This window comes from Thunnus maccoyii, chromosome 24 (genome assembly GCF_910596095.1).
Source record: "Thunnus maccoyii chromosome 24, fThuMac1.1, whole genome shotgun sequence".
In the NCBI taxonomy this organism is placed as follows: Eukaryota; Metazoa; Chordata; class Actinopteri; order Scombriformes; family Scombridae; genus Thunnus; species Thunnus maccoyii.
The window spans coordinates 3,206,360-3,229,561 of NC_056556.1; the positions used below are offsets into that span (position 1 = coordinate 3,206,360).

The following is a 23,202-nucleotide window of genomic DNA, read 5'->3' on the forward strand; positions in this document are numbered from 1 at the left end:
GGTGCAGAGCTGTCCTCCAAGTCATAAGCAACTTTCTCAGCTGGGGTAAAACATTCATTTGACTTGAAATCATAGTGTCGTAATCTGACTGAATTTGGAGTTTATGATGCCAGAATGAATTCCTGAATTCCTCTGTGCCGTAGACATCTGTTATTGCCCAAAAACGATAACAAAAAAAAAACACATCAGTGAGCCACACTGCTACACTGGGTGACATATTCCTTCATCATGAAGAGTTTGGTCACGTTAGTTTGTTTAGAAACGGCTCCAAAGACTAAAGACTAATAACAGCAATCACATTTTCAGTCTCTGGAGAGTAGTTCTGTGTTATGCAGACGCTACTGAGCATGTGCAGGAACGCGGTTCTGTTTACAGCTTCACTAGCTTGTTGTGCTACGAATCACAACCTCTTGACTTTGTACTGAAGATCTTTGATAAATTTACAATGTAGAACAAAGTCAAGAGGTTGTGATATGTAAGCTGGTGTTCTATGAAATTGTATTGGGACTATCATTGAGAGATTTTGAGAAATATTTTGAGAGGAAAGTCATAACCTTTGAAAAAAAAACCCTCCTCTTCTCTACTCATGACATTTTATCAAAACAGTCTCATAATCTTGTAGATTCTTATTTAGAGATAACTTTTTATTTCTCTTGCTGACAAGAGAGGAAAAGTTTGTTTTGACTGAAAGTTAGAGGGTTTATTCTTCCTGTGAAGTTGATTATTTACAGCACTTTTTTAGATTAGTTGATTAATTGATTGGTTGCCAACTGTGAAAATCAATCTCTATCACTATTTTGATAATCCATTAGTTGTTTTGAGTCATTTTTAAGAAAAAAATGTCCAAATACTCTGGTTCCAGCTTCTTAAATGCGAATATTTTCTGGTTTCTTTAGTCCTCTATGACAGTAAACGGAATATCTTTGAGATGTGGACAAAACAAGATATTTGAGGACGTCACCTTGGGCTTTGGGAAACACTGAATGACATTTTTCATTATTTTCTGACATTTTATAGAACACACAATTAATCAATTAATCAAAAAATAATCGACAGATTAATCGATAATAAAAAATAATCATTGGTTGCAGCACTAATTGTCTTTTTACTATTTTATCTAGTTATTATTTAAAATTTATCTTAGTTCTATTTCTTGATTTTATGATTACATTTATTATTACTTCTGTCTTATTTTCAGCTTGTCAGTCACCTGTAAAGCACTTTTTTGCACTAACCTGAAGTTTGATTAATTTACACACATCTATTTTTTTTAAACTGCATATTTGGATGTTGTATATATTGTTGAGAAACAACACAGGTGTCTGTCACACACACAAGCATCGAAAATCACTTTTTTGTAAAGTGTGCAGTACATCTTTTCAGCCACTAGATGGAGCATTTCAATTCACTTTGATGAGGCACCTTCATCAAACTGAGTCACTGAAATCACAAAAATCAAGACCATGATGTGTCAAAAAGTGTCAAATTTATTCTTATAAAAGTGTAAGTATGCAGAATTTAAACAAATTACTTTGTAAAAAAAGATAAGCTACTAAAATTCTTCTTCTTCTACACTATTTTTAACTGTAGAAAACGGATCTTTCTTTCTTTCTTTGACCTCTAAAAGCCTTTTCAGCTTTTTTTTAACTATTCTATCATCATGTCTTTCTATTTAGCAAAAAAATGTAAGAAAAATAGACAGAAATGCAGAAAAGCATCACTGAAGTCTGCATTCAAGTTGGAAAATCACCACATAAACTCTCCTGGCTTAGTGTTTACATGACGCACACACACACACACATTTCACTTAGCTGATTCAGAGCTATGTGGTGTGTTAGTCAGAGTCCAGCCTTCAACCAGTTGGTCATTGGAACAAGCTTCAATTATTACAACAACCAGGGTGGGAATTCACCGGTTAAAATGCCGGTAAATGTTTATCCGCATGTGGTAGCTTCTCCTCCTCCTTTGGCTGGAGGTTTGCTCTGCTGTGAAAGTCAGATTTGTCTGGTGGAGGAGTCACAGGAGCTGTTTGGAAAAGGTTCAGAAATCTAGAAACCAGCAGCATCGTCAGGTGGAGTTTTTCTTTTTTAAGATATGATGTCCAAGAAATTGTGAAAATACATGAAAAACTCAAGATTTGAAGCAGATTTCTTTGCAAATTGGGAGATATGTGAGAAATGACAATGTTTTAAAAGGGAAGTGCAATAAAAATCTTATTCTATTATTGCTATTCTGCAAAACTAGACTTTTTCCTTTAATAGTTTGGAGTTATTTAAAGCTGCACTGGGTGTATTTTCATGAAAAATTCTGCTGTTTTATGGAAGTTCGACAAAGCCGACAAGATTTCAGGGTTCTCTGATTGCACATTTGGCGGTTACTTTTGGAAAATAACAACCCTGAAAAACATTTCCACGTCACGTTTCAAAGCTACAATGGTCCATATTTTACATGTTTTCCTCCTCTACTCCTCCTCTTTAATCTGCAGAGGTTCTTTGCTTTGAAGAGCCGTATCAGAGCGGACAGATTCATCATCGTCCTCGTCCTCGTCATCGCCATAGCCGTCTGTCTCGTTGGTGACATATGAGCCTTTATGTCTGGACAGACACCACAGCAGCACAGCTAAAGCGACGATCAGCAACAGCAGCACTACACAGACGATTCCTAAAGAAGATGGAGGACAAATAAATATAATATCAATATAAATATTTTAAAAAAAGAATGTATAGTAAGATCTGAAAATCCTAAAAACCATCACATTTATCACATTTAATCACTGAAAGAAACTTTGTGGTGGTTCAAACTACAAGATGACATACTGATATCTCCACATATAAAAATGGTTGTTTTGACCTCAAATACGGAGGCTGGAGTGTGCCACCTCATCACAATTTAATTATAATCAGATAATGAACTGATATATTTAAATTAATTATTCAATTTCCATTAAGTGCTGCGTTAAAAAAGTTGGTTCAAAATGTATTAATTCTATTTCCTTTAGTTTGTCTTTAAATTAACTAAAAAGGAAATTATATTTGATAATTTAATAATTTAATTCTAAAATAACTGTAAATTAATCTAATTTTTAAAAAAAATTCTGTTCATTCATATGTTTCCATATAATATCTTTTCCATCTCACTTATTGTAATTAAACACTGAAAAGGTCTATTGTTTTTTAATCATTTTTACAGCGCCACCCTCGAGCCTCCATACATGACTGGTCTCAATCCAGAAGCAACATATTTGAAAATTTGAACTCTATAAGATAAACCATAATTTAGAAGACATTTATGCAGCGATCATGTGTTGAAGAGTTGGAAGCGGTCCAAAATCTCTGACATCTTCAAAATAAGTTGCCATGGCAACAGTCACGGCTGCAGACAACCTTCATCTTTGACTTCATGATGGAAACTATTTAAAAACTGAGAATTCAGCTACTACTGTAATACTGAAGGAGAAAAAAGTAAACTTACCTCCAATTAAGGCTGCAAAATCTCCATTATCAGTGTGATTGCCTGTAAATAAAACAAAATCAGATTAATTCATTCTTTTAAAACATCAAGTTGTTATCAAATTGTTAATTGTTAATTGTCTTGGCTCCATTTATACAAACACCTGATGACGCCAAGAAAAAGCTTTCGTTTCCAACGACATCAAATATGTCAGACTGAATTTTTAGAGAAATATGAACAGATTGGCATCATTTTAAGTATTATACAGTGTTGGAACAAGCAGAAAATGCATATTTGTTAAGTATCATCCAACAATGTGGGAAAAACACGGTTCGTTTCAGTTGAAAGAAACTTTATTTAAAGCATTTAAGATGTTAGAAAACAAAATCCTCGACTACATCCTGTATTTGCAGGAAACAGATTGATGCACTCCTCGAAAGCAGAAGTCAAATTATACATGTTCCTGCAGAAATAATAATGTATATCTAATCAACATTTAAAAAAAAAAAAAAACAAAAAAAAAAAACACTTTTCTTAACAAAGTTACAAAGTGATTTACAGAAAAAGCACAGAATTAACATATAAGGAGACACCACAGCCATGCAGTGTTAAGCTCACACAGTAAAGTCAGAGGACACATGGCAGCTCATGATCCAACCATGCATGGTATTCAAACACCCCTCCGCCTATTTTAGAGCTGCAGTGTGTGCAGAGAGGAGGTGACAACGGCTGCAAGGCTCCACTCACAAAAACTCTGCTCATTTACACACCACAGTCTCCCAAAACGTCACAAAACATCCTACAAAACTCTTCTTCTTATGTCTAAAAACGAGAAAACTAAAACCACAGCTCTTCCATCTGATGAAATGAGAAGGTTATAAGATAATAAAAGCAAGATTATTGATAGATATTTCAAGAAAACAACATAATAAAACAGTTGTTTTGGCATAAAGGGCTTAAAAAATGACATAAGAACATGATTTATCTTGAAATAAGAAGATAACAGCCCTAAAAAAATAATAAGCAGCAACCACAGCTGGTCTTGATTATTAAAGAAGTGTGTGAGTTTGTAAAAATGATAATAAAAAACATCCAGCTGCCTTCATGTCACTCTGAGATGTTTTAATAGTGATTTTGGAAGTTAAAAAGAAAACAAAACGGTGCTTTTAGGTGCTTTTGTTCAGAAAACCCTTAAAGTGGTCTTTTTGTACATTTTTACTGCTGTTGTTAATATTTAAATTTTTATTTTTTTTTGGCCATGTTTTATATCTTTATTGGACAGTGACAGTTTTTAGAGGTGACAGGAAATGAGCAGAGAAAGAGACTCACATGCAAGAAGTGTCCACTGCTGGGATTGAACTGCAGATGTTGTAGTTATGTGTCAAACTTTTTCATGTAAAAGACCCCCAAACTGACACAGATTAGACCAGGGACCCCCGTCTGATAAGATTTTTGCTCTTAGATGTCCCCGGGATCAGTGAAGCAGCGAGGGCAACAGATATTTTGTACTTCAGTGATAAAATAAAGAAGATTGTACAGTTGTTGGCCATAAATCTGACCTGATTTAATCCTAATCTGTAATATCTTTGTACCCTTTATTAATATATTGTAATATAGTCTGGGTGAGTACATTTAACCTGAACTCTTCACGAAATCTTTGTCAGATTTTCAACAAATCTTTGCTTCCCAACGGCTTCTCTGTTTCAGGAAACTCAACATCTGACAATATATGATATGAATGTTTTCCAGATGTGAACTTTTATATAAAGATACAATTCAAGGAGGGAAATCATCCAGATTAAGGTGCGGTCACATGACGTTTCCTTTCACCAGAATTTCCCAGCAACTGGCTTCAAAAGCGATGTGATGTCATGTTTCTGATGCGGGTAATAAATAAATATTAAAAACAGACAAACTTACTGTAAACATTGTATAAAAGTAACGCTACAGTTTGCAGTCTGGTAATGTGATAATGGACTAAAAATGGTGATGAAACACATGAGAATGAGAGTCATCTAATCTTAATTTTCAAGCAGAGATTTCAGTCTGATACAGATGTTCTAACTTGTTGCTCTTTCTTAAAATCAATGAGAGCGTGTTTAAAAAAACACTTTAATCTAAATGTTAGAGTGCTATTATTAGGAGTGTGAATTGTTTTGCTTATATGTGGTAGAGGTAATAAACTCATCTGGACTTTTTTCACATATTTGCATATTTAGTTTTTATTGTTAGTTGTGTCTTTGTTTAATCTGTGCATTGTTTTTCTCATATATATATTTATATAATCTAGGTAGGGTTAATCAATGAGCAAGTTGGGACTTTTTTCATACATTTCCACATTAACCTGCAAATAAACTAAAACTCAAACAAATTCAATCTTTAATCTGGTGTTTTATTAAAGCTATAATATGTAACTTTTCCTCATTAAAATGTCAAAAAACGACTAAACTTATGTTATATATTTTGTTGAGTTGTGTACTTAAACGCACAATATGTAATTTCAGCCGCTAGGGGTCTCAATCAAAACAATAACAAAAGACGGAGTGTGATGACGGTGTGAAGTAGCAAGGGATCATGGGAGTTGTTGTCTTCATTATTAAATGACCAGCTTCACCGGGATAGGATTACTCCAGTGTTCATCGTTTGGGATGTTTTTACCTGCAGAGGTCTCCTCCTCTCCAGAACAAACAGACCCGGAGATTACAGGTAAAAACACTGAATAAAGCTGTTTCACCTAAAAAATCAGTGTTTCTCCGACGATGTGCGGCGACCACCGGACGTCCGGTACGGGCTGTTAGCCGAGCTGCTGCTAACACTTGTTCAGTTTATTTCTCCTATAACTTTAGATCCAGACGTTCGGCTGGTTTCTCCTGGGAGCCGAATTATCCGCAGAGGTCTCCTCCTCTCCAAAAACTAACGTACACGCAGATTAAAATCGTTAAAATACTAATTAAAGCTGTCAATATTTCTCCAACGATGTTTGGTGACCACCGGACTTCCTGGAGGGGCTGTTAGCCGAGCTGCTGCTAACGTTTGTCCAGTTTATTTATCTGATAACTTAAGATCCAGACGTCCAATGACTAAAATCCTTCTTCCGGCTAAAAGATATAGTTAAAAACAACCTAAATTTATCATGAAAATGTGGCTTAAAACCGAATAAAAGTCAATTTATAACAGTTTGTGTGGAACAACCACAACGCCGATGTATAATCTTGTATGTGTGTAAGTTACTCTTTGGTAGACGCCATTGTAGCGGACAAACACAGCGCCGCCGTATGCATCTTGTGCGTGTTTACTCTTTGGTAGAGGAGGTATGACGCCATCGACAGGCGACCAAATGAAACGGTCCGTTACTTTGATTCAATTACAGATTTTCTCTGAGTTTGAAAATTGTTGGAAACATTTGGGATAATGTAAGTACACAACTCAACAACATATGTTGTTTTTAGACATTTTAATGTGGAATAATTACATATTATACCTTTAAAGCTATAATATGTAACTTTTCCGCATTAAAATATCTAAAAACGACTAAACCTATAATATATATTTTGTTGAGTTGTGTACTTAAGTCACATTTTTATGATACATTTTTTTGATCTTGGTAATTTTTAACTATCTAACACCTGGATCTTACATTGTCAGAGAAACAAGCTCGGCTCGTGGCCCTTCCGGACGTCCTCTGTCCACCGAACAGTGTCGGAAAAACACTAATTTTTGACGTGAAACTGTTTTATTCAGTGTTTTTCTCGGGTCTCCTGAACGATAAACACTGAAGGAATCCTAACTGGGAGAAGCTGGTTGTTTAACAGTGAAGACAACAATTCCCATAATCCCACGCTACTTTATGACATTATTAGACGCTGTTATTTGTTGTTGTGTTGATTGAGAGACCCTTAGTGGCAGAAATTACGTATTGTGCATCTAAGTTATTAAGGCAGAAACAGCAGAATAACTGCTAAAAGCTTAAAATTCAATAATCACTGACAGCATCTGATACTTTGCAATCAGACTGCAGTACAACCTATTCAAAATTAAATTATTTATGTATCAGAAAGTGTCAGAAATCAGGACACTTTCTCTTAATTCTGACTTTTTGGGTCACTCTTGTTCTCAAATCCATATTTTTTGACCCAAGCAGAGAGCTCATAGTTAAGTTTAATGTGCAAAAAAAAAAGTGCCTTATAAACGGGAAATAAAAATGAAATTCAGTCACAGCTCTGGCCCTGTTTGGCCCCGTTTGGCCCTGCTGTGGAAACCAGGGCCAGCGGGTATCAGTGTGTCGGCTCTTATCTCCACGGCGACAGACCCTGGAGGCGTCACACTCGCTCCTTCCCATGCTCCTCTCTGACATCAGGCTGATAAGACACTCCCTGCTAAACACACACACACACCTCGGCTGTGTGTTAACATCCTGCTAAGATTAGCCCAGACTGTTTTTGATCACGTGTCAATTACAGAATTGATCAATACTACACTGAACAGCTGCAACGATTAGTCTATTAGTCAGTCGACTAAATTAATCACCAAATATTTTGATAATTGATTAATTGTTCTGAGTATTTTTTTAAGAAACAAATGTAGAAATTCTTTGGTTACAACTTCTTAATTTGGATTTTTTTTTGTTTTTTTTAGTCCTCTATGACAAAACAAGACATTTCAAGTCTATTTAATAGAACAAACAACTTGATTAATTGAGAAAGTAGTTGACAGATTAATCGGAAATTGTTAGTTGCAGCCCCAAAACAGTTTCTTCCACATAATCTAAAAATATTATCAAAAGATTTCATCTTTCTGCTACGCAAATCCAAAAATATTAGTATCTGTACTGAACTCTGGTTATACGCTTCAATTCTTTTGTACGCTTCTTTATACGCTTCAATTCTTTTGACTTAACTTAACTAAAGTTAAGTTAAGTAAAGTAAAGACAATTAGGCAAATATATATATATATATATATATATATATATATATATATATATATATATATATATATATATATATAGATAAACTATAAATGGATAAATATTCAAATATCAAAGTTGAAAACAAAATAATTACACAACATGAAGATTTCTGCAGACAGAGAAAGGTGCAGACTGGAGCTACAACTTATTGTACTGAAGCTTTTTACAATATAAATCATATTTGACACCACAAGGTATCATCAGGCAGCAAATTCACAATATTTTGCACCATCATACTCATGCCAATGTTCAATTCTGATCTCACAATTTTATATTTGTTCAGTAAATTATTCTAAAATGTTATTTTTCCTCACTACAGCTCTTCCATAAATCCACCCATTTAACTGAAATACAATGATTTTTCACATTAATCCTCACAATTTGTTTTTTAAACATGTAATTTTCTTTTGGGTACTTTCAGGTAATTGAGGTCATTGATTTTTATCTCCATACATGATTTGAACCGTTTTAACTTGTGGAAAACAGTAGTTTTCTTTTTTTTTTTTGTAATTGTTGTGTAGTTCTAGTTTGCATTTGTGCTTAATCAAGTTGACAGATTTGACTAACCCTGTCTCCAAGAAACTACAGTTAATTTACAGCTAACTTGTTTTGTCCAGTACATTTTTTTCGGGAAATGAGTCAAGTAAAGGAAGTGTATGTGTTTTTTATACTGCATGCATGTCGTGTCATACAAAGTGAAGAGACTGAAACCAGGGTTGTTGTTAAGTTTAGGCAACAAATGCACATTTCAGGTAAATGTAAACTCGTCCAGTCTCGTGCTTCAAATCATTGTTGAGTTTTTCAGTATTTCATCGAGAGCGCAGTGTTTCCTGAAACTTAACCAAGTACTGTGAATGTCTTAATATAACCATAAAAAAGTTTTTATCATGCTTTGGTAGCTATGATGCCAACATTTTGCAACATTGAAATGTTATTTCATTAAGTTAACAAAAAACATAAAGCAGGCGGCATCATGTTTTTGCAAAAACATATATATATGCTGTATTATACAAATATAATTTCTAGAAGAAAATGTTTATTTCACGGTTTTTACATCCACAAATCAAAATTCAAACCGCTTTTCTCCAGAATAATCCCAAACTGGAAGTGGAAAGTAGTAGACAATAGTTCTCGTTAATTTTTTTTCAACTCTCTTACAGGACTCACATGACCACATTCCTGCACGTACCAATTACAAACATCTCCGTCGTGACCTCTGGAAGATGAGTCTCGGTTTGTGAGGGATGTTCAGTTGCCGTGGTAGTTGTGAGGGGAGGAATCGTGTTAGCTTCCATGTTTACGTCAACCTGAGCAGATAAAAAAAACAAGACATGCTGCTGATCAGATATGTATAAAAACTAGGGGACATGCAGGAATGAATAAAAAAATCTTAGTTTGTCTTTCGCAATGGATTTAGCGGATATTCCAGAAATAAATTAATGGATACATGAATAATTGTGTCAAAACAACAATAAAACCGTTCACTGTGATGGATTAAGTCTCTCCAAAATGTTCTTATAGAAGTGATCTACAGTAAAACCAATACTTTGAACTGGCTGCATGTTGAAGGAAAGGATCTGCAGTGATGTAAAGTTTGTAGAATTGGTAGTAAGTGGAGATTAAATATACATAATCCTTTAAATGTTAAAGTGGATAAGCAGCTCCAAACATGTCCAACAAGATTAATTCTTTCTTGCAAAAATTTAAGGAATAATGGACTTTTAAAGGACAGCAGGAAACTTAAAGACACCCTGTGGAGGTTTTTTTTTAACCTCTAGTAGCTCTATTGAGCAGTTTTTCTTTTTTAAATGAGTGGATCACCAGTTTGTTTGTTGTGTTTGTATTCTGTGTGGTGACTTGATACACATTCCTACCGACGCTATACACAGAAACGCAACAACAAAGGCAGAGAAGAAGAAGACTGCAAGCTAGTAAACACGGATGTAAACACTGTAAACTTTTCTCGGCTTTACAAATATTTTATGAGAAAGACTTTTGTTGTGGTGTGTTCAGACAGAATATGAAGTAATTTTTCTTTCTTTCTGTTAATTTCTTGATGAAGCACATTCATTGCGTCTAACTGTGTTTTTCAATTGACTTTGTAATGTAATCACACTACGTCTAAAATTCAGTTTGCATTCTGTCTGAACACACAGTTAGACCAACATACCATGTGGTTTGGTGATTAACTCTATCCACAGGTTGCCTTTAAGTCTACAGACTCTCTATAAAGCATTGAAGTAAAAATTCAGCAAATTTTCTCCAAAATTATGAGAAAAATTTGATGGAAGTTTAGAGGGAAAAAACATTTTCAAAGCTGATTTGCTTTTCCCACAAAAAAAAAAAGCATGCTTGTAGACCCGCCCCTTAAAATCAGATTGTTAATGAGCACAGAGAAACTTTCCACTTTCAGCAGATGAATGTGAAAACAAACTCTGCACATACATCATCCTGCACAGTGAAGCTCAAACATTCGACTGTAGGAACGAGAGGAAAAACGTATTTTTGAGCGGAGCGGGATTTAACTTTACTAGCTTGCTTCTTCTTCTTCTTCCCTGCCTTTGCTGGCACATTTCTATGTTTCTTGGTGCATTGCCGCCACCTGTAAGTCAGTGGTAGAGCTCGTCCTCCCAAGAAAAATGACACTATAGGTTGTAATATCAGTCGCCAAAAACGACCGATAGTTAGGTTTGAGGCCATCTAGCGGCTGTAGTAATTAAGTTCAGATGACGTCTATATAAGGTGAAGAATTTCCATATTTGGAGGTGGTTGGTTGGGTGGAAGGTTAGATCCTAACTGAGACCGTTGTTCACTTCCTGTTTCCAACTGCAAGTCAGGACAGTTTTTTAAAAACTGTAACTACGATTGTTGTGGTGTTTACTGTAAGGAAGTAGTAACTTTAAACCACATCACGTTTCCAGTGATCACTTTAATACCAAACCATGATCTTTCCCTAAACCTAACCAAGTTGTTTTTGTGCCTAAACCTAACCAGACCTGAACCACAGTGTTGTCACACCATAAAACATAATTATTTTTTAACAGCGATGAGTAACAATTTTGGAAAGCACAGACAATGATGTCCTGCCGATTTCTGCCGACAGAGGCGCCAGATTAGACAACGCTCCTATGTGTCACTCTGGGGTGTGATCAAACAAACTTGAGGACTTGTTGTAGAAGAATAGTGTGAAATAATTGGCAACAGCAACTGTGTATTGCATCCAGTGTCATCGTGTGCATGCTCGAAACAAACAAAACGGGGACCCACTCATAAAAAAAACATCTTTATAGCACTACTAGAAGTCAGAAACTGCACAGGGAACCTTCAGTTTTTCACACTCTGAATCATGAACTCGAGGGAATGGATTTAAAGTGTCAGTGTTTGTCTGTATAACAAGAGTCATGTTTCACAAAACTATCTGTGAGCTGCAGAGCATTAAGGTAAAACAGAGAAATGTTGTTGTTATTTATTATTATATAGGAATGTAGCAGAAGTGTATTTGTACATACAAAGTTTATGAAACAAATATATGCAGAACACACATGTAAAGTTAAGTTTAACCAGGATATGTGACGTTATCAGCATCATTCCAGACAGTCTTGGTTGATTACTAAAGATAACATGGTGCAACAACTTAGTTTGGATGCTACATTATAAAAAATTAAAAAAATATATAAAAAATATATGAAAAGCAAAACAAAACTCACCAGTTCTGAGAGTCTGCAGGCAGATCTTCATTCGCAAAGAACAAGAAGAAGAAGAAATACAACAGAGCGTATGCTGGACAACACACACACACACTCACACACACACACACACACACACACACATACACAGATGGGTGTGGTGTCAGTCCCCAGGGTCGGGATCTGTTCCCCCTCCGGCCAATAGCGAAGCAGACTCCACCTCTCTGGTGCTAAACAGCCTGCAGATGTCTGAAACTGTGCAGCTGACAACGCCTCTTACATCATCTGTTAACACACACACACACACACCCACACACACACACACACACACACACACACACACACACACACACACACTGGATTTCTAAAGTGGTGGAATAAGTACTCCTTTAGTTAAGTAAAAGTACCAATACTGCAATGTAAAAATACTCTGTTGCAAGTAAAAGTCCTGCATGAAAAACCTACTACAGTAAAAGTACAACTTATTATAGTTTCAGTATTGCAGTAAAAGTAGTGGTTTGGTCCCTCTGACTGATATATTATTATATTTGACTGAAGCATCAGTGTGTCATTCGAGGTATATTTATTAAAACTAAGTGTGGGGAAGTACAAATAGATACCTTGCACAAGTTACATTTTTCCTATTAACCCAACCCCAGGAACCCTGCTGACATACGGCACAACACAAGCGTACAACTTAAACCTACACAAGCAGATCCACAAATTACAATGATCAAAAAGGTTGTATATGAAAGTTGCCAAAAGAAATGTAATCAAAAGAAAGACCCAGAGCAAAAGGAACTTGCAGTCAAGCAATAATAGTAATCTCAGGTTTCTCTAAAAAGGATAGGAAAGGGCCCCATACTCTATATAGAACTTATTCACTGACCTTTCAGTGGAATAACTCATTTTTTCAAGTTTCTAACATAGCATAATGTCCCTAATCCAGTGAGAGTGAGAGGGAGGGACAGTGTCTCTCCATTTGAGTAGTACGGTGCATTTTAATCACCAGTAAGGAAGTGAAGGATTGTAAGATTTTAGAGAGAGTTTGGAACACTAATTTCCAAAATTCAGCCAGGCAATGGCATGACCAGAACATATGAGGAAGTGAGGCAGGGGCACATTTACATCTGTCACAAATACCATCTACCTTGGAGTTAATTTTAGCTAGTTTTGTTTTGGAAATATGAATATGATGTACCACTTTAAACTGTATAAGTGCATGACGCACACAAATAGAAAAGGAATGTGTGTATATATATATATATATATATATATATATATATATATACACACATATATATATATATACACACATATATATATATATATATATATATATATATATACACATATATAAGAACAAGCTCTCAAATGTCATCTTCCCATGCAGTTCTAATTTGAAATGGAAGAATATAGAGTTGACCGGCGACCCAGACAGTTGTAAGCGGCTTTAGCATCATCAAAAATGTATCTATAGGGTTGTACAGGGGTTTTTCTGGGAACTGGGGTATAAGATGTTGCACAAAATGACTGACTTGTAAGTATTTAAAATACTAGTAGTTTGTTGTGAGAAAGATGCGAAACAATTATTAATACAAACTAAACATTTCAAGCCCTTATTATGGAAAAACCAGTATGAGCTGTCAAGAGTGGATGGAACAAACAAGTGGTTTCCTGCAATTGGACTATGAAGAGAGGGAGCCTGAGAACCAAAGTTCTTCTGACATTGGATGAAATTGGCAGGGCCTGACTAATTACTGGAAGGCCTTTTGTGTGTCTGAGGTGGAGGTAAGTGCTGCAATCAGAAGTTCTGATACACAAATCTGTTTTCAGTTTCTGGACTTTTTCTCTAAATATTGGATCATTTGAACATTTATTGAAATGAAAGCATGTGAGAATCATTACTTGGTGGAGCTGTTAACAACTCATAGACATCTGAAATGTGACCCCGACTACACACTGCTTTTTGTAAGACGTCAAACGCCAAAAAGGTTGGAAACCACTGGTTTCATCTTTAATAATGCTCCCAATGGGAAAATCATCCAATGATTTCATCTTTTTTCACTGCTACACAGATGATACTCAGATCTACCTCCCCCTCAATTCCCAAAATCAGGCCAATGTAACCAAATTACAAAACTGTCTCCAAGACGTCAAAGACTGGTAAACTCATAACTTCCTTCAGTTAAATGAGAACAAGACAGAGATCATACTCTTTTGCCCCCCACATCATAGCACTGTTACTGCTCAGAACCTCAATCACCTTCCCGCCTACATCAGACCTCACGCTAAGAAGCTGGATGTTATATTTGATAGCAATCTAAATTTCAACAGGCAGGTAAATTCTGTTCTTCCAACTCAGAACCATCTCCAGAATTAGGCATTTCCTCTCACCCTCTGACCTAGATCCAACACCCTCTACCTAGGCATCTCTAAGGCTATCATTTCCTGTTTACAACTAATCCAAAACGCTGCTGCCCGGTCATTAACAAGGTCCAAGAAACGAGACCACATCAACCCTATCCTTTCATCCTTACACTGGCTTCATTTCAGGATAAATTTCAAAAATTCCTCTAATTGTTAATAAATCTCTTCATGATCTCGCCCCTACATATATCTCAGAGCTTCTCACCCCTTACAGCACCAGCAGACCCTTCAGATCCTCCCACCATGGCATGTTGGCTGTGCCCCGTTCATGGAAAACAAAGGTCTGGAACAGGGCTTTATCTGTAGTGGCTCTAGAACAGCCTGCTGGAGGCCATTTGACAGGCTGAGTCTGTTGATGCTTTTAAGATGCACTTTAAGACCCACTTTTATTCTCTGGCTTTTAATTGTATTTAATCTGTTTTTATTTCTACTTGATTTCTTGGGTTTTAAAGTGGATTTAAACTTGTTTCTACATCTGTTAAACACATATATGTCCATGGTACAAAACCTGTTTGCGTTTTAAAGTGCTGTACAAATAAAATAAACTTTAAACTAAGTAAATGTTTCTTTCCACCACTGCTCGCAGGCCTAGTCGGTGAACTACTGACTAACTAACTACTGCACCAGCTAACGGATGATGATCATAGTGATCATGAACTGTGCATAAAAGTGATGCTACAACTTGTAGTCTGGTAGTATAATAATGTACTAAAAAACGGTGAGTAATAACCTCTCCATTTCCAAACACAGAGAAGCAGTATTTCCATTGGCCGACTGAGCAAATCCAGCTCAAAGTTGAACAAAAGTGAACTCTGACCTTCAAATCCACCGGAGTCGACAGGACATTGCAACGAAACAAATGCTTGAATTTTTCCTTCGGACTGGTTTCAGTTGAAGTGAATGGGAAATGGAGCGAATGTATGACGGAAATATGATGTGACCACACCTTTAGGCTCAGTCTTCCTACAGGTGAGTCTAATCATCCTGTTAATTAGGTCTAGTTCAGTACTTTTACTTACCTCACACCTGATTGATTGAGCTGCAAATCAGTCAAAAGATTAGAAAATGATCCACTGTTTCCTTTTAGTTTTTAGTCATTTTAAGTTTCAAACTTATAATATTAAAGCTGTAATATGGAGTTACAGCTACAGTTTTGTTTCACGTTACAGATCAATGAGGGAAAATCACATCACCTTGCATATAACCTGAAGGGTTCCATGTCTATATGTGTATCTTTGTAGGAAAGATGATAAAAAATGAGATTAGTGCAAGAAAATACCGTCTCTCTTGTCTTTTTGGGAGTTCAGAGTTTCACATAAATCCTAATTTCTTCAATTTTGTGAGTTCTGTAATCGCCAACCACGAAAAACCTGAAGCCCAGTGTAGAAATGAGACATTTTAAGCAACAGAAAAAGAAGCATTTTAATCACAAAATATGTTATCTCTAATCTATAACTGCTTCCATCATTAAAATCTCAGATGCAGAGTCACATATTGATAATTTATTTCATTTCATATAACCAACAAAAACCAGTGCCCCCAACATTTCATAATACACATTGTCACAACATTGCAGACAAACTGTCCCACATATTTTTTACCGTTTTGTCTCATTTATATTTTTCTTTGCATGAAGAGAAGAGTTACAAACTAAATGTTTTATTCTAACAGCTTCGTTCAGATTGTTTGACAGTTTCTACTGCGCTGAATATAAACTCTAACAGGATCAAACCTGCAGCAGAAGCAGGGAAGGAAACTATATACCAACATTTCATCATTATTTTAGCAGCCAATTAGCAATTTTGAATATATTATAACTCATAATAATGATTTACTAGCCACTTAAATGTTAGCAACTAGCAAACAAGAGTTAAGCCCAGTGGTTTTTTGTTTTTTTTACAGCATCAAAAAATGTGTCACATCCAAATTTTACCAGTAAGATGTTTTTGTTATGAACAGATAGATAATGACTCCAAACGATGGTTGGCTTTCTAGCAAACTGGCTGCTAAAGCATTTTACAAGCCAATTAAACGATTGTAACTTCAAGACACAACACATCATTTTTCAAATTTAATAGTCAACTAGATTTTTAAAAATGTTGTCAATTGTCCACCTGAATCTAACGAAGTGTCTTCTAGAGTAGAAAATACTCACAGGCCATTTTGAAACTTTTACAAGCCAAATGTCAAAATGTTTTAAAAGGTTACTAGTCATTTTCAACGTTTGAACACAGTTCTTCCAACGCGGCTATATGAGTTAACTTGTCAGCCACATTCATAATTTTTCATATATAAAATCTCAAAAAGAATGATTGGTGGCTGCTTGACTGATTAATGGCCACATTTGAAATCTACCAGCCACAATCTAACAGTTTTTAGAAAATGTTCCCGTTCCTTTTAAGAGAAGAACCTCAAATTAATGACTAAAAACTTGGCATAAATCTAGTCAACATTTTCGAAAATTTACCCGGCAGTTTGATTTTTAGGATTTAGTCAGAAAGCGGCCGTACAGAAACAAAAACTTACTCGCCAATTTCTGCAGCAAGCCTCTAAAAATCTGTTTGACTTGCCAAAATGTTGTTAAAGCTGTTCAACTATTTACTTTACTTTTATTTTAAAAATCAGTGGCTAGTTTTGTTAAAACTTTATGGCCACAACCAAAATCTCAGAGCTGTTTTTTAGACTTTACAAGCCACCTAGAAAAGGACAGAATCTCTAAAACATGTTAGATTTCAGTCAAAATGACAAACTAACTGGACTAGTTGGCAGCCAGCAGCCAAACTTTACCAGCAATGTTTTGGCTGCTGGCTGCAGTTTCCCACCCTGCGCTGCTCTCACGGCATCGACAGGTTGTGTGTTGCTAGGCTTCTGCTTCTTTATAATTTACTGTAGCTCCCTCCTTCTTTGTCCTCCCTCCTCCTTACTCGTCCTCGTGCTCAAAGAACTCATGGCAACAGACGGTAACCATAGAGATGAATGTCATGAACTCCTGGAAGTCACACTCGGCGTCGCCGTCCGTGTCCAGGCTTTCCATCAGGCCGTCCAGCGTGGCCTGGTCTTTCACATGCTGCAGGGAGGACAGAAAGTTCACATCAGGACATCAACAAAGATGACTTTCTACTTTTCCTACACTTCATTTTTAGACTTCCTCTCTTATCTTTCGCCCTTGCTTCTTTCATTCTTTCTCAACTTCATTTATTTCCTTTCCTTCCTTCTTCAACTGTTTAGAAAAGACAGACCTGAAATGGGGATTTAAAGTTTTACCTTTCAGCAAAACATAACTCAGTATTTCCACTGATTTAGTTGTTTTTACTAAAGTCAGGATTTGAACACTGGTCTTTTCAACTACAGTACTTTTGCAGTAGATCTATGTTCCTTCTGCTCCAATTTAATACCAGTGCACCAGTGGGGAAGAGGAAATATTGTGGAGTAGCTCAGTTAATTTGATAACATACAATTTACAATTTCATTTAGAAAATATATCCACATATTGAATCAGCTATAACAGCTGAACGATGCTGCAATTAAGAGTAAATGATAAATAGTTGGCAAAAGTTATGTAAAAATAATGAATACATGGTGGAAATAGTGAGCTAAAAGTATTAACAGTTGAAAAAGATAGCTAAAAGTAACCAATAAACAGATTAAATAGTTTTAACTGATGCACAAAAGGTTGAAATAGTTAAAAGTTAATAAACTATGAAAATAATTCTCAAAATAAACAGTTGAAACAGTTAGCTAAATGTTATGTATAAATGGTTTAATATCCAGTTTCTGCCACTTGAACGTAACAAATGTAAACTGACATAAAAACTGACAGTTAAACTCTATGAAAACATCTATTATATAATGAACACATTTGGAAAATGATGAGTCTGTGTTGATAAATGGGGTACTTAAGTTCATCTGACAGGACTGTGGGTGCGAGTCTGACAAATAAAGGTCGGCACTGTTCTACTCTGTCAGTATTTTCTCCTGAGGTCGACATCTCTTTGTGCTGAGTTTGTGTCTCACCGCCATCAGATCTGGCAGCTCGTCATGAAGCAGATCCTTCAGCTCGCTCTTCTTCAGTTTGTGCTTGTCGCCTTCTCTCTCTGAATACTTCTGAAACACTGCAATGATGGTCGCCATTGAAGTCTCCAGGTCAGTCATCGTCATCTGCAGGCTTTTCACCTATTCAGTAAAAAATACATGAATACTTAAAGTATTGATAGTACAGTATCTGATACATTTTAACACAGCAGAAAGAACTTTTCTTTGGACTTTTATCATGTGCTGATGAGAACATGATAAAAAGTCCTTTCTTTAAACAAAGACAGATGATGAAACAATCAGTATGTCAATCTTTTATTATTTAAAATTAATCACTAATATTCAATTTCTTATTAGATGCATTAGAAATAACAGTACTGCCTATTTGAATAAAATCAGATTAATAAAAAGACAAAACAAGATATTTCTATTTTTGCATCTTTACCATTCAGTAAAAGTATATGAAACCACTGCAACAGTGCATGCTTGAAAATACAAAATACTTGATATATAGTATTAAAAATGAGAAATAAAGCACAGATTTTAGTTGAAACTGATGTTTATTTACATTGTTGTTCCCTGAAATTGCATTTTTAAAAAGCTTTTCTTCTTGTAGCTCATATTTTAGGAAGTAACTAAACTTGTGCATGAATATTTATCCAGGCAAAAAAAAAAACCAGACTGTTGACGGTAAACTTACCTCAGCGTGAGTCTGGACAGAAGATGTTTGTTGTGAATCCAGAGAGTGGAGGCTGAGGATGGACAGCAGACTTTATACTGGGGCAGTTTGGTGGGAGGTTGCAGAGCTGAGGTCAGCCGGCCTGTCAGTCAAACCGCTGACCAATCCCGTCTGTCCACCTCCCCTCACTCCACTGCAGCCCTGCACTAACCAGCAATGATGGGGCATATCTGGCCCTCACACTTTTATTTTAACACAAACTACTCTCCCTTCAGCAATGCAGAATCTGCTTCACATCTTTATGCTCACACTGTACGGATCAATCGATCAGCCACAAAACCTTTGGTCGCTGTTGTGCAGTGACTTTTCCAGTAAAGTTTATTCAAACAAGGCGACCACATCCTCAAGAATGCTGACAAAAAGAGAGAAAGGCAGCATTACTTTGTGCAATTCTACTATGAACGTAAAGTAAGAAAGTTGCAGACAATGAACCGTTCAGTTTTCAGTCCAGACTACAGTTTTACCCACAACATGTATTAGCAGTTTCTCCATAAATATGAAAACAAACTCTCTACAGTTTTAAATGCATCTTTTGTCAGCAGCCATGTAGGAGATCAGACTGTGGAACTGTGAAGTGCAGGACAGCCGTCCAAACTTTCTGACCTGCCAGAAATCCAACTGATCATGTGACAGTCAGGGGCCTGTTTCAATGAAGCGGTTCACGAGCACCGCTTACACACAGATAGTAAATGGTGCCACTGTCCCGTTTCACAAATGATCGTCAACTCTCAAATTGCAGATAAACTTGCGAGTCCTACAGTCCTCTTGCATGTCTCTGCACAGGTTGCGAGTATTGTGATTCTTTTGTTTAGTTAAATGTGTTAAAATTAACACGAGAAGAAATAAGAACGAAAAGTCGTAGCTTTGCATGTTGTAAATTTGGTGAAACGGGCCCCTTGATCGCTGATCTTTCACGTAGTTAATCAGGTGTCACCTCAAGCTGCTCATCCAACAACAATCGATCTGGCAGAAATTCGGCCTGATTGTAAAATTAGTTGATGGCGACCAATTCGTGGTTAAAATCGGTAAAGTGTCTGCCCAGTTTAACATGCTGGAGATAACGGCTCTCCTGATTAACGTCCTATGTCCTCTTATATGTTGTGTTTGTATTTTTACCCTCTACTGCAAATCAAATTTCCCCTCAAGGGACAATAAAGATCATAACCGCTGCGTGATGCTACGAACATGACAAAAAATACTGAAGCTAAGCTACTATGTATGGGCTTCACTGGGATGTCACTGTTGCAGTTTGATTAATAGTTGATAAACATACATTTCTGTATATTTCAGAGTTGTTTTGTCAACATTACATTTTTGTATTTTACAGGTATAAATAGATGTTTTCAGCTTGTTTAGATGTGGTAATAGAGTGGCACAGGTGCTTTGGAATAACTGATAGTCAACACAGTATTTATGTTCCAATATTTGACAACAGAAACAGAAAAATGTATAAATAGAACAACTATATCTTGAATTCGGTCATTTCAAACCTCAATCTATCGAGGTTTAATGGCCATCCACCTTCCTCGCCACACTCTCACCAACTACATACATGGAAAACTAGTCAGAAACAATTAAATTGCATCATTAAAAATAATTGTAAGTAATTGCCAGTAAATACAGTAATTTATATACATTTATAAGTGAATTTCTTTGTTAATTTATCATTTAATACTGTTCAGTTGAATCCACGTGCACAGACAGCCAATGACCATGCATGGTTTACCAATCCATTCCCTCTGTCTTTTAATGTGTTTGTACAGATTTCCACAGCAGTATTTTTTTGTTGTTGTTGTTTTTACCACATGACCCTTGGGGGCCTCTGTACGCATCTCTAGCAGGTTGATATTTTTGGTTCAAAGTGAAATATCTCGGTAACTATTGGATGGATTATCATGAAATTTGGTGCCAGCATTCATATCCCCTGCAGGATGAAGTGTAATAACTTTGGTGATCCTGGGAGTTTCCGTGTTGCACCATCATAAGGTCAAAATTTACATCTGTCCCATATTTTTATTGTTGTTTACGACCAGATACCTGCAAAACTTTTGCAGTTGTACTTTGCCTTTAGTGCTAATTAGAAAATGTGAGGATGCTAAAATAAGACGAGGAACATTGTAAACATAATACCTGCAAACCGTCAGCATGTAAGCATCGTCATTGTGAGCATGTTAGCATGCTGACCTTAACATTTAGCTCATAGTGCTACGCCGCCAAAGTACAGCCTCAATGAGCTTGAAAAATATATTTATCTTTGTGTTTAACCAGCAAATGAACAAGCATAATAGCATCAGAAAACATTAGGAAATCTGTGAATGGTTCTATAATATAACACAACAACAAAACATAACATGCAACAGCACAAAACTCAACATAAATCAGTGGGTAAGAAAGTCACTTTAATATGGAGATTTAAACCAACAATCCTGTCAGTTTTAACTTGCTCTGTTTGTTTAAACATGCAGGAACCTGTTTATTAATGTAACTTCATTTATCTCTACAAAATGATAAATGGATAAATTACAGGGGGTGCAGCAGGTCTTTTCCACTTGAAGTACATTCACAGAATCTTGCCAAGCACCTCTGAACTAATTAAGATGAAGTGAGATGAACAAACAAAGTGTAACAATGCCAAACCCCTCCCTCTGCGTATCTCTCTCTGGTCATCGTGGATCGTATAACATCTATCTGCGTTCTTCCTTTGATCTGGATCTGCTTCTCCTCGTTTGTGCTCGGGCATCTGCTAGGCGACAAAGGCCCGTTTCAGAGGAAGCGGATGGCCGTGCATGTTAATGAAGACGTTCTTTTCACTGTTGAAGTTGGCCAGACGTGTGCCCTCCGCAGCCCAGAGAGAGAGCTTAAACACTGCATCTGCTGCAGCCAAATAGGCAGAAGTTGAGACGTCCGGATGCCAAGTTTTTACTCTAAATTGCTGTAAACAAACTTGAGACTTTTGGGGGAAAATATACACACGTTTAAACCAGAGTGATCAGTTTGTATTCCCAAAATATGTAGCATTCTATAAAGCTTTCTACTATATCTTTTATACTTTTGATATGTTTTAGTAAATTTCCTGTGTAGTACTGTGTAATTTGGTACAAGGAAATAATATGTAACCATATTTTTTTTTTTAAAAATGTTCTAAAAGAAAGAAAGAAAGTTCTCACTTGCTATATTATTATGGTGTATAAATGTGTTAGACCTGACAAACCAAACCATGGCCTTCATAGAATGGAAGTATTAAAAACCCGGGTTTTCAGATTTTGATAAAATCTTGAGTTTTGGGTCGTAGTTTGGTATGTTTTCGGTGCAGTGTGAGTGGGTCAAACTCACACTTGAAACACTTTTTTTACGTTCTTCAAGTGCTCAGACGTATTCGACTAATTAGATGGTAATTATTGGGTTCTCAAGGCGTACCAAAGTTGATAAAGTCGTGTACTGAATTGTATTTTAACACCATAATACAACAGATGAAAACAATCCGGCATGAGATAAAATCCACCCAAAAACACTGGATTTTATGCATGTATGAATAAAGGCAAAACAGGAAATGTAAATCAAAATGAACGTTTTAATACTAATGTTTTGTGCACTTTGTTGTTCTCAACATTTTCAGCTTCTGATAAATTCATCAAAAATGTGAGATATTATGAAGAATGGTGAGTATACTTGCAAAGCCTTACAGTACATAATGAGGGTCAAAACATAAGATATGTAAGATTTTATTTTTCCTCTAATCAATCTTGCATTTCTTAAAAATCTACTTGAGTGTCTTGAGTGTTTAGACTTTCAGCTGCAATAAAAAGCCTTCACATACTGTTTTTTACTGTATTATTATGACACAGCAGGTATATCTCGTCACCAATAATCTCTACAATGTGCTGAATTCCCCAGCGCCC

General features: G+C 36.1%; 2 protein-coding genes across 2 annotated transcripts; both read right to left on the reverse strand.

Annotated features, from left to right (window-relative positions):
• Positions 1-1,466: 1,466 nt before the first annotated feature.
• Positions 1,467-15,492, reverse strand: LOC121891872 (glycophorin-C-like). Its single transcript, XM_042404525.1, has 5 exons — positions 15,350-15,492; positions 12,124-12,387; positions 9,606-9,723; positions 3,472-3,513; positions 1,467-2,661 (listed from the first exon to the last, which is right to left on the reverse strand). The coding sequence occupies exons 3-5, from the start codon at positions 9,709-9,711 to the stop codon at positions 2,462-2,464; spliced, it is 348 nt and encodes a 115-aa protein (XP_042260459.1). The 5' UTR covers positions 9,712-9,723; positions 12,124-12,387; positions 15,350-15,492; the 3' UTR covers positions 1,467-2,461.
• Positions 15,493-16,078: 586 nt separating this feature from the next.
• s100b (S100 calcium binding protein, beta (neural)) lies at positions 16,079-19,291 on the reverse strand. Its single transcript, XM_042404527.1, has 3 exons — positions 19,265-19,291; positions 18,547-18,705; positions 16,079-17,599 (listed from the first exon to the last, which is right to left on the reverse strand). The coding sequence occupies exons 2-3, from the start codon at positions 18,688-18,690 to the stop codon at positions 17,453-17,455; spliced, it is 291 nt and encodes a 96-aa protein (XP_042260461.1). The 5' UTR covers positions 18,691-18,705; positions 19,265-19,291; the 3' UTR covers positions 16,079-17,452.
• Between the last annotated feature and the right edge of the window lie 3,911 nt (positions 19,292-23,202).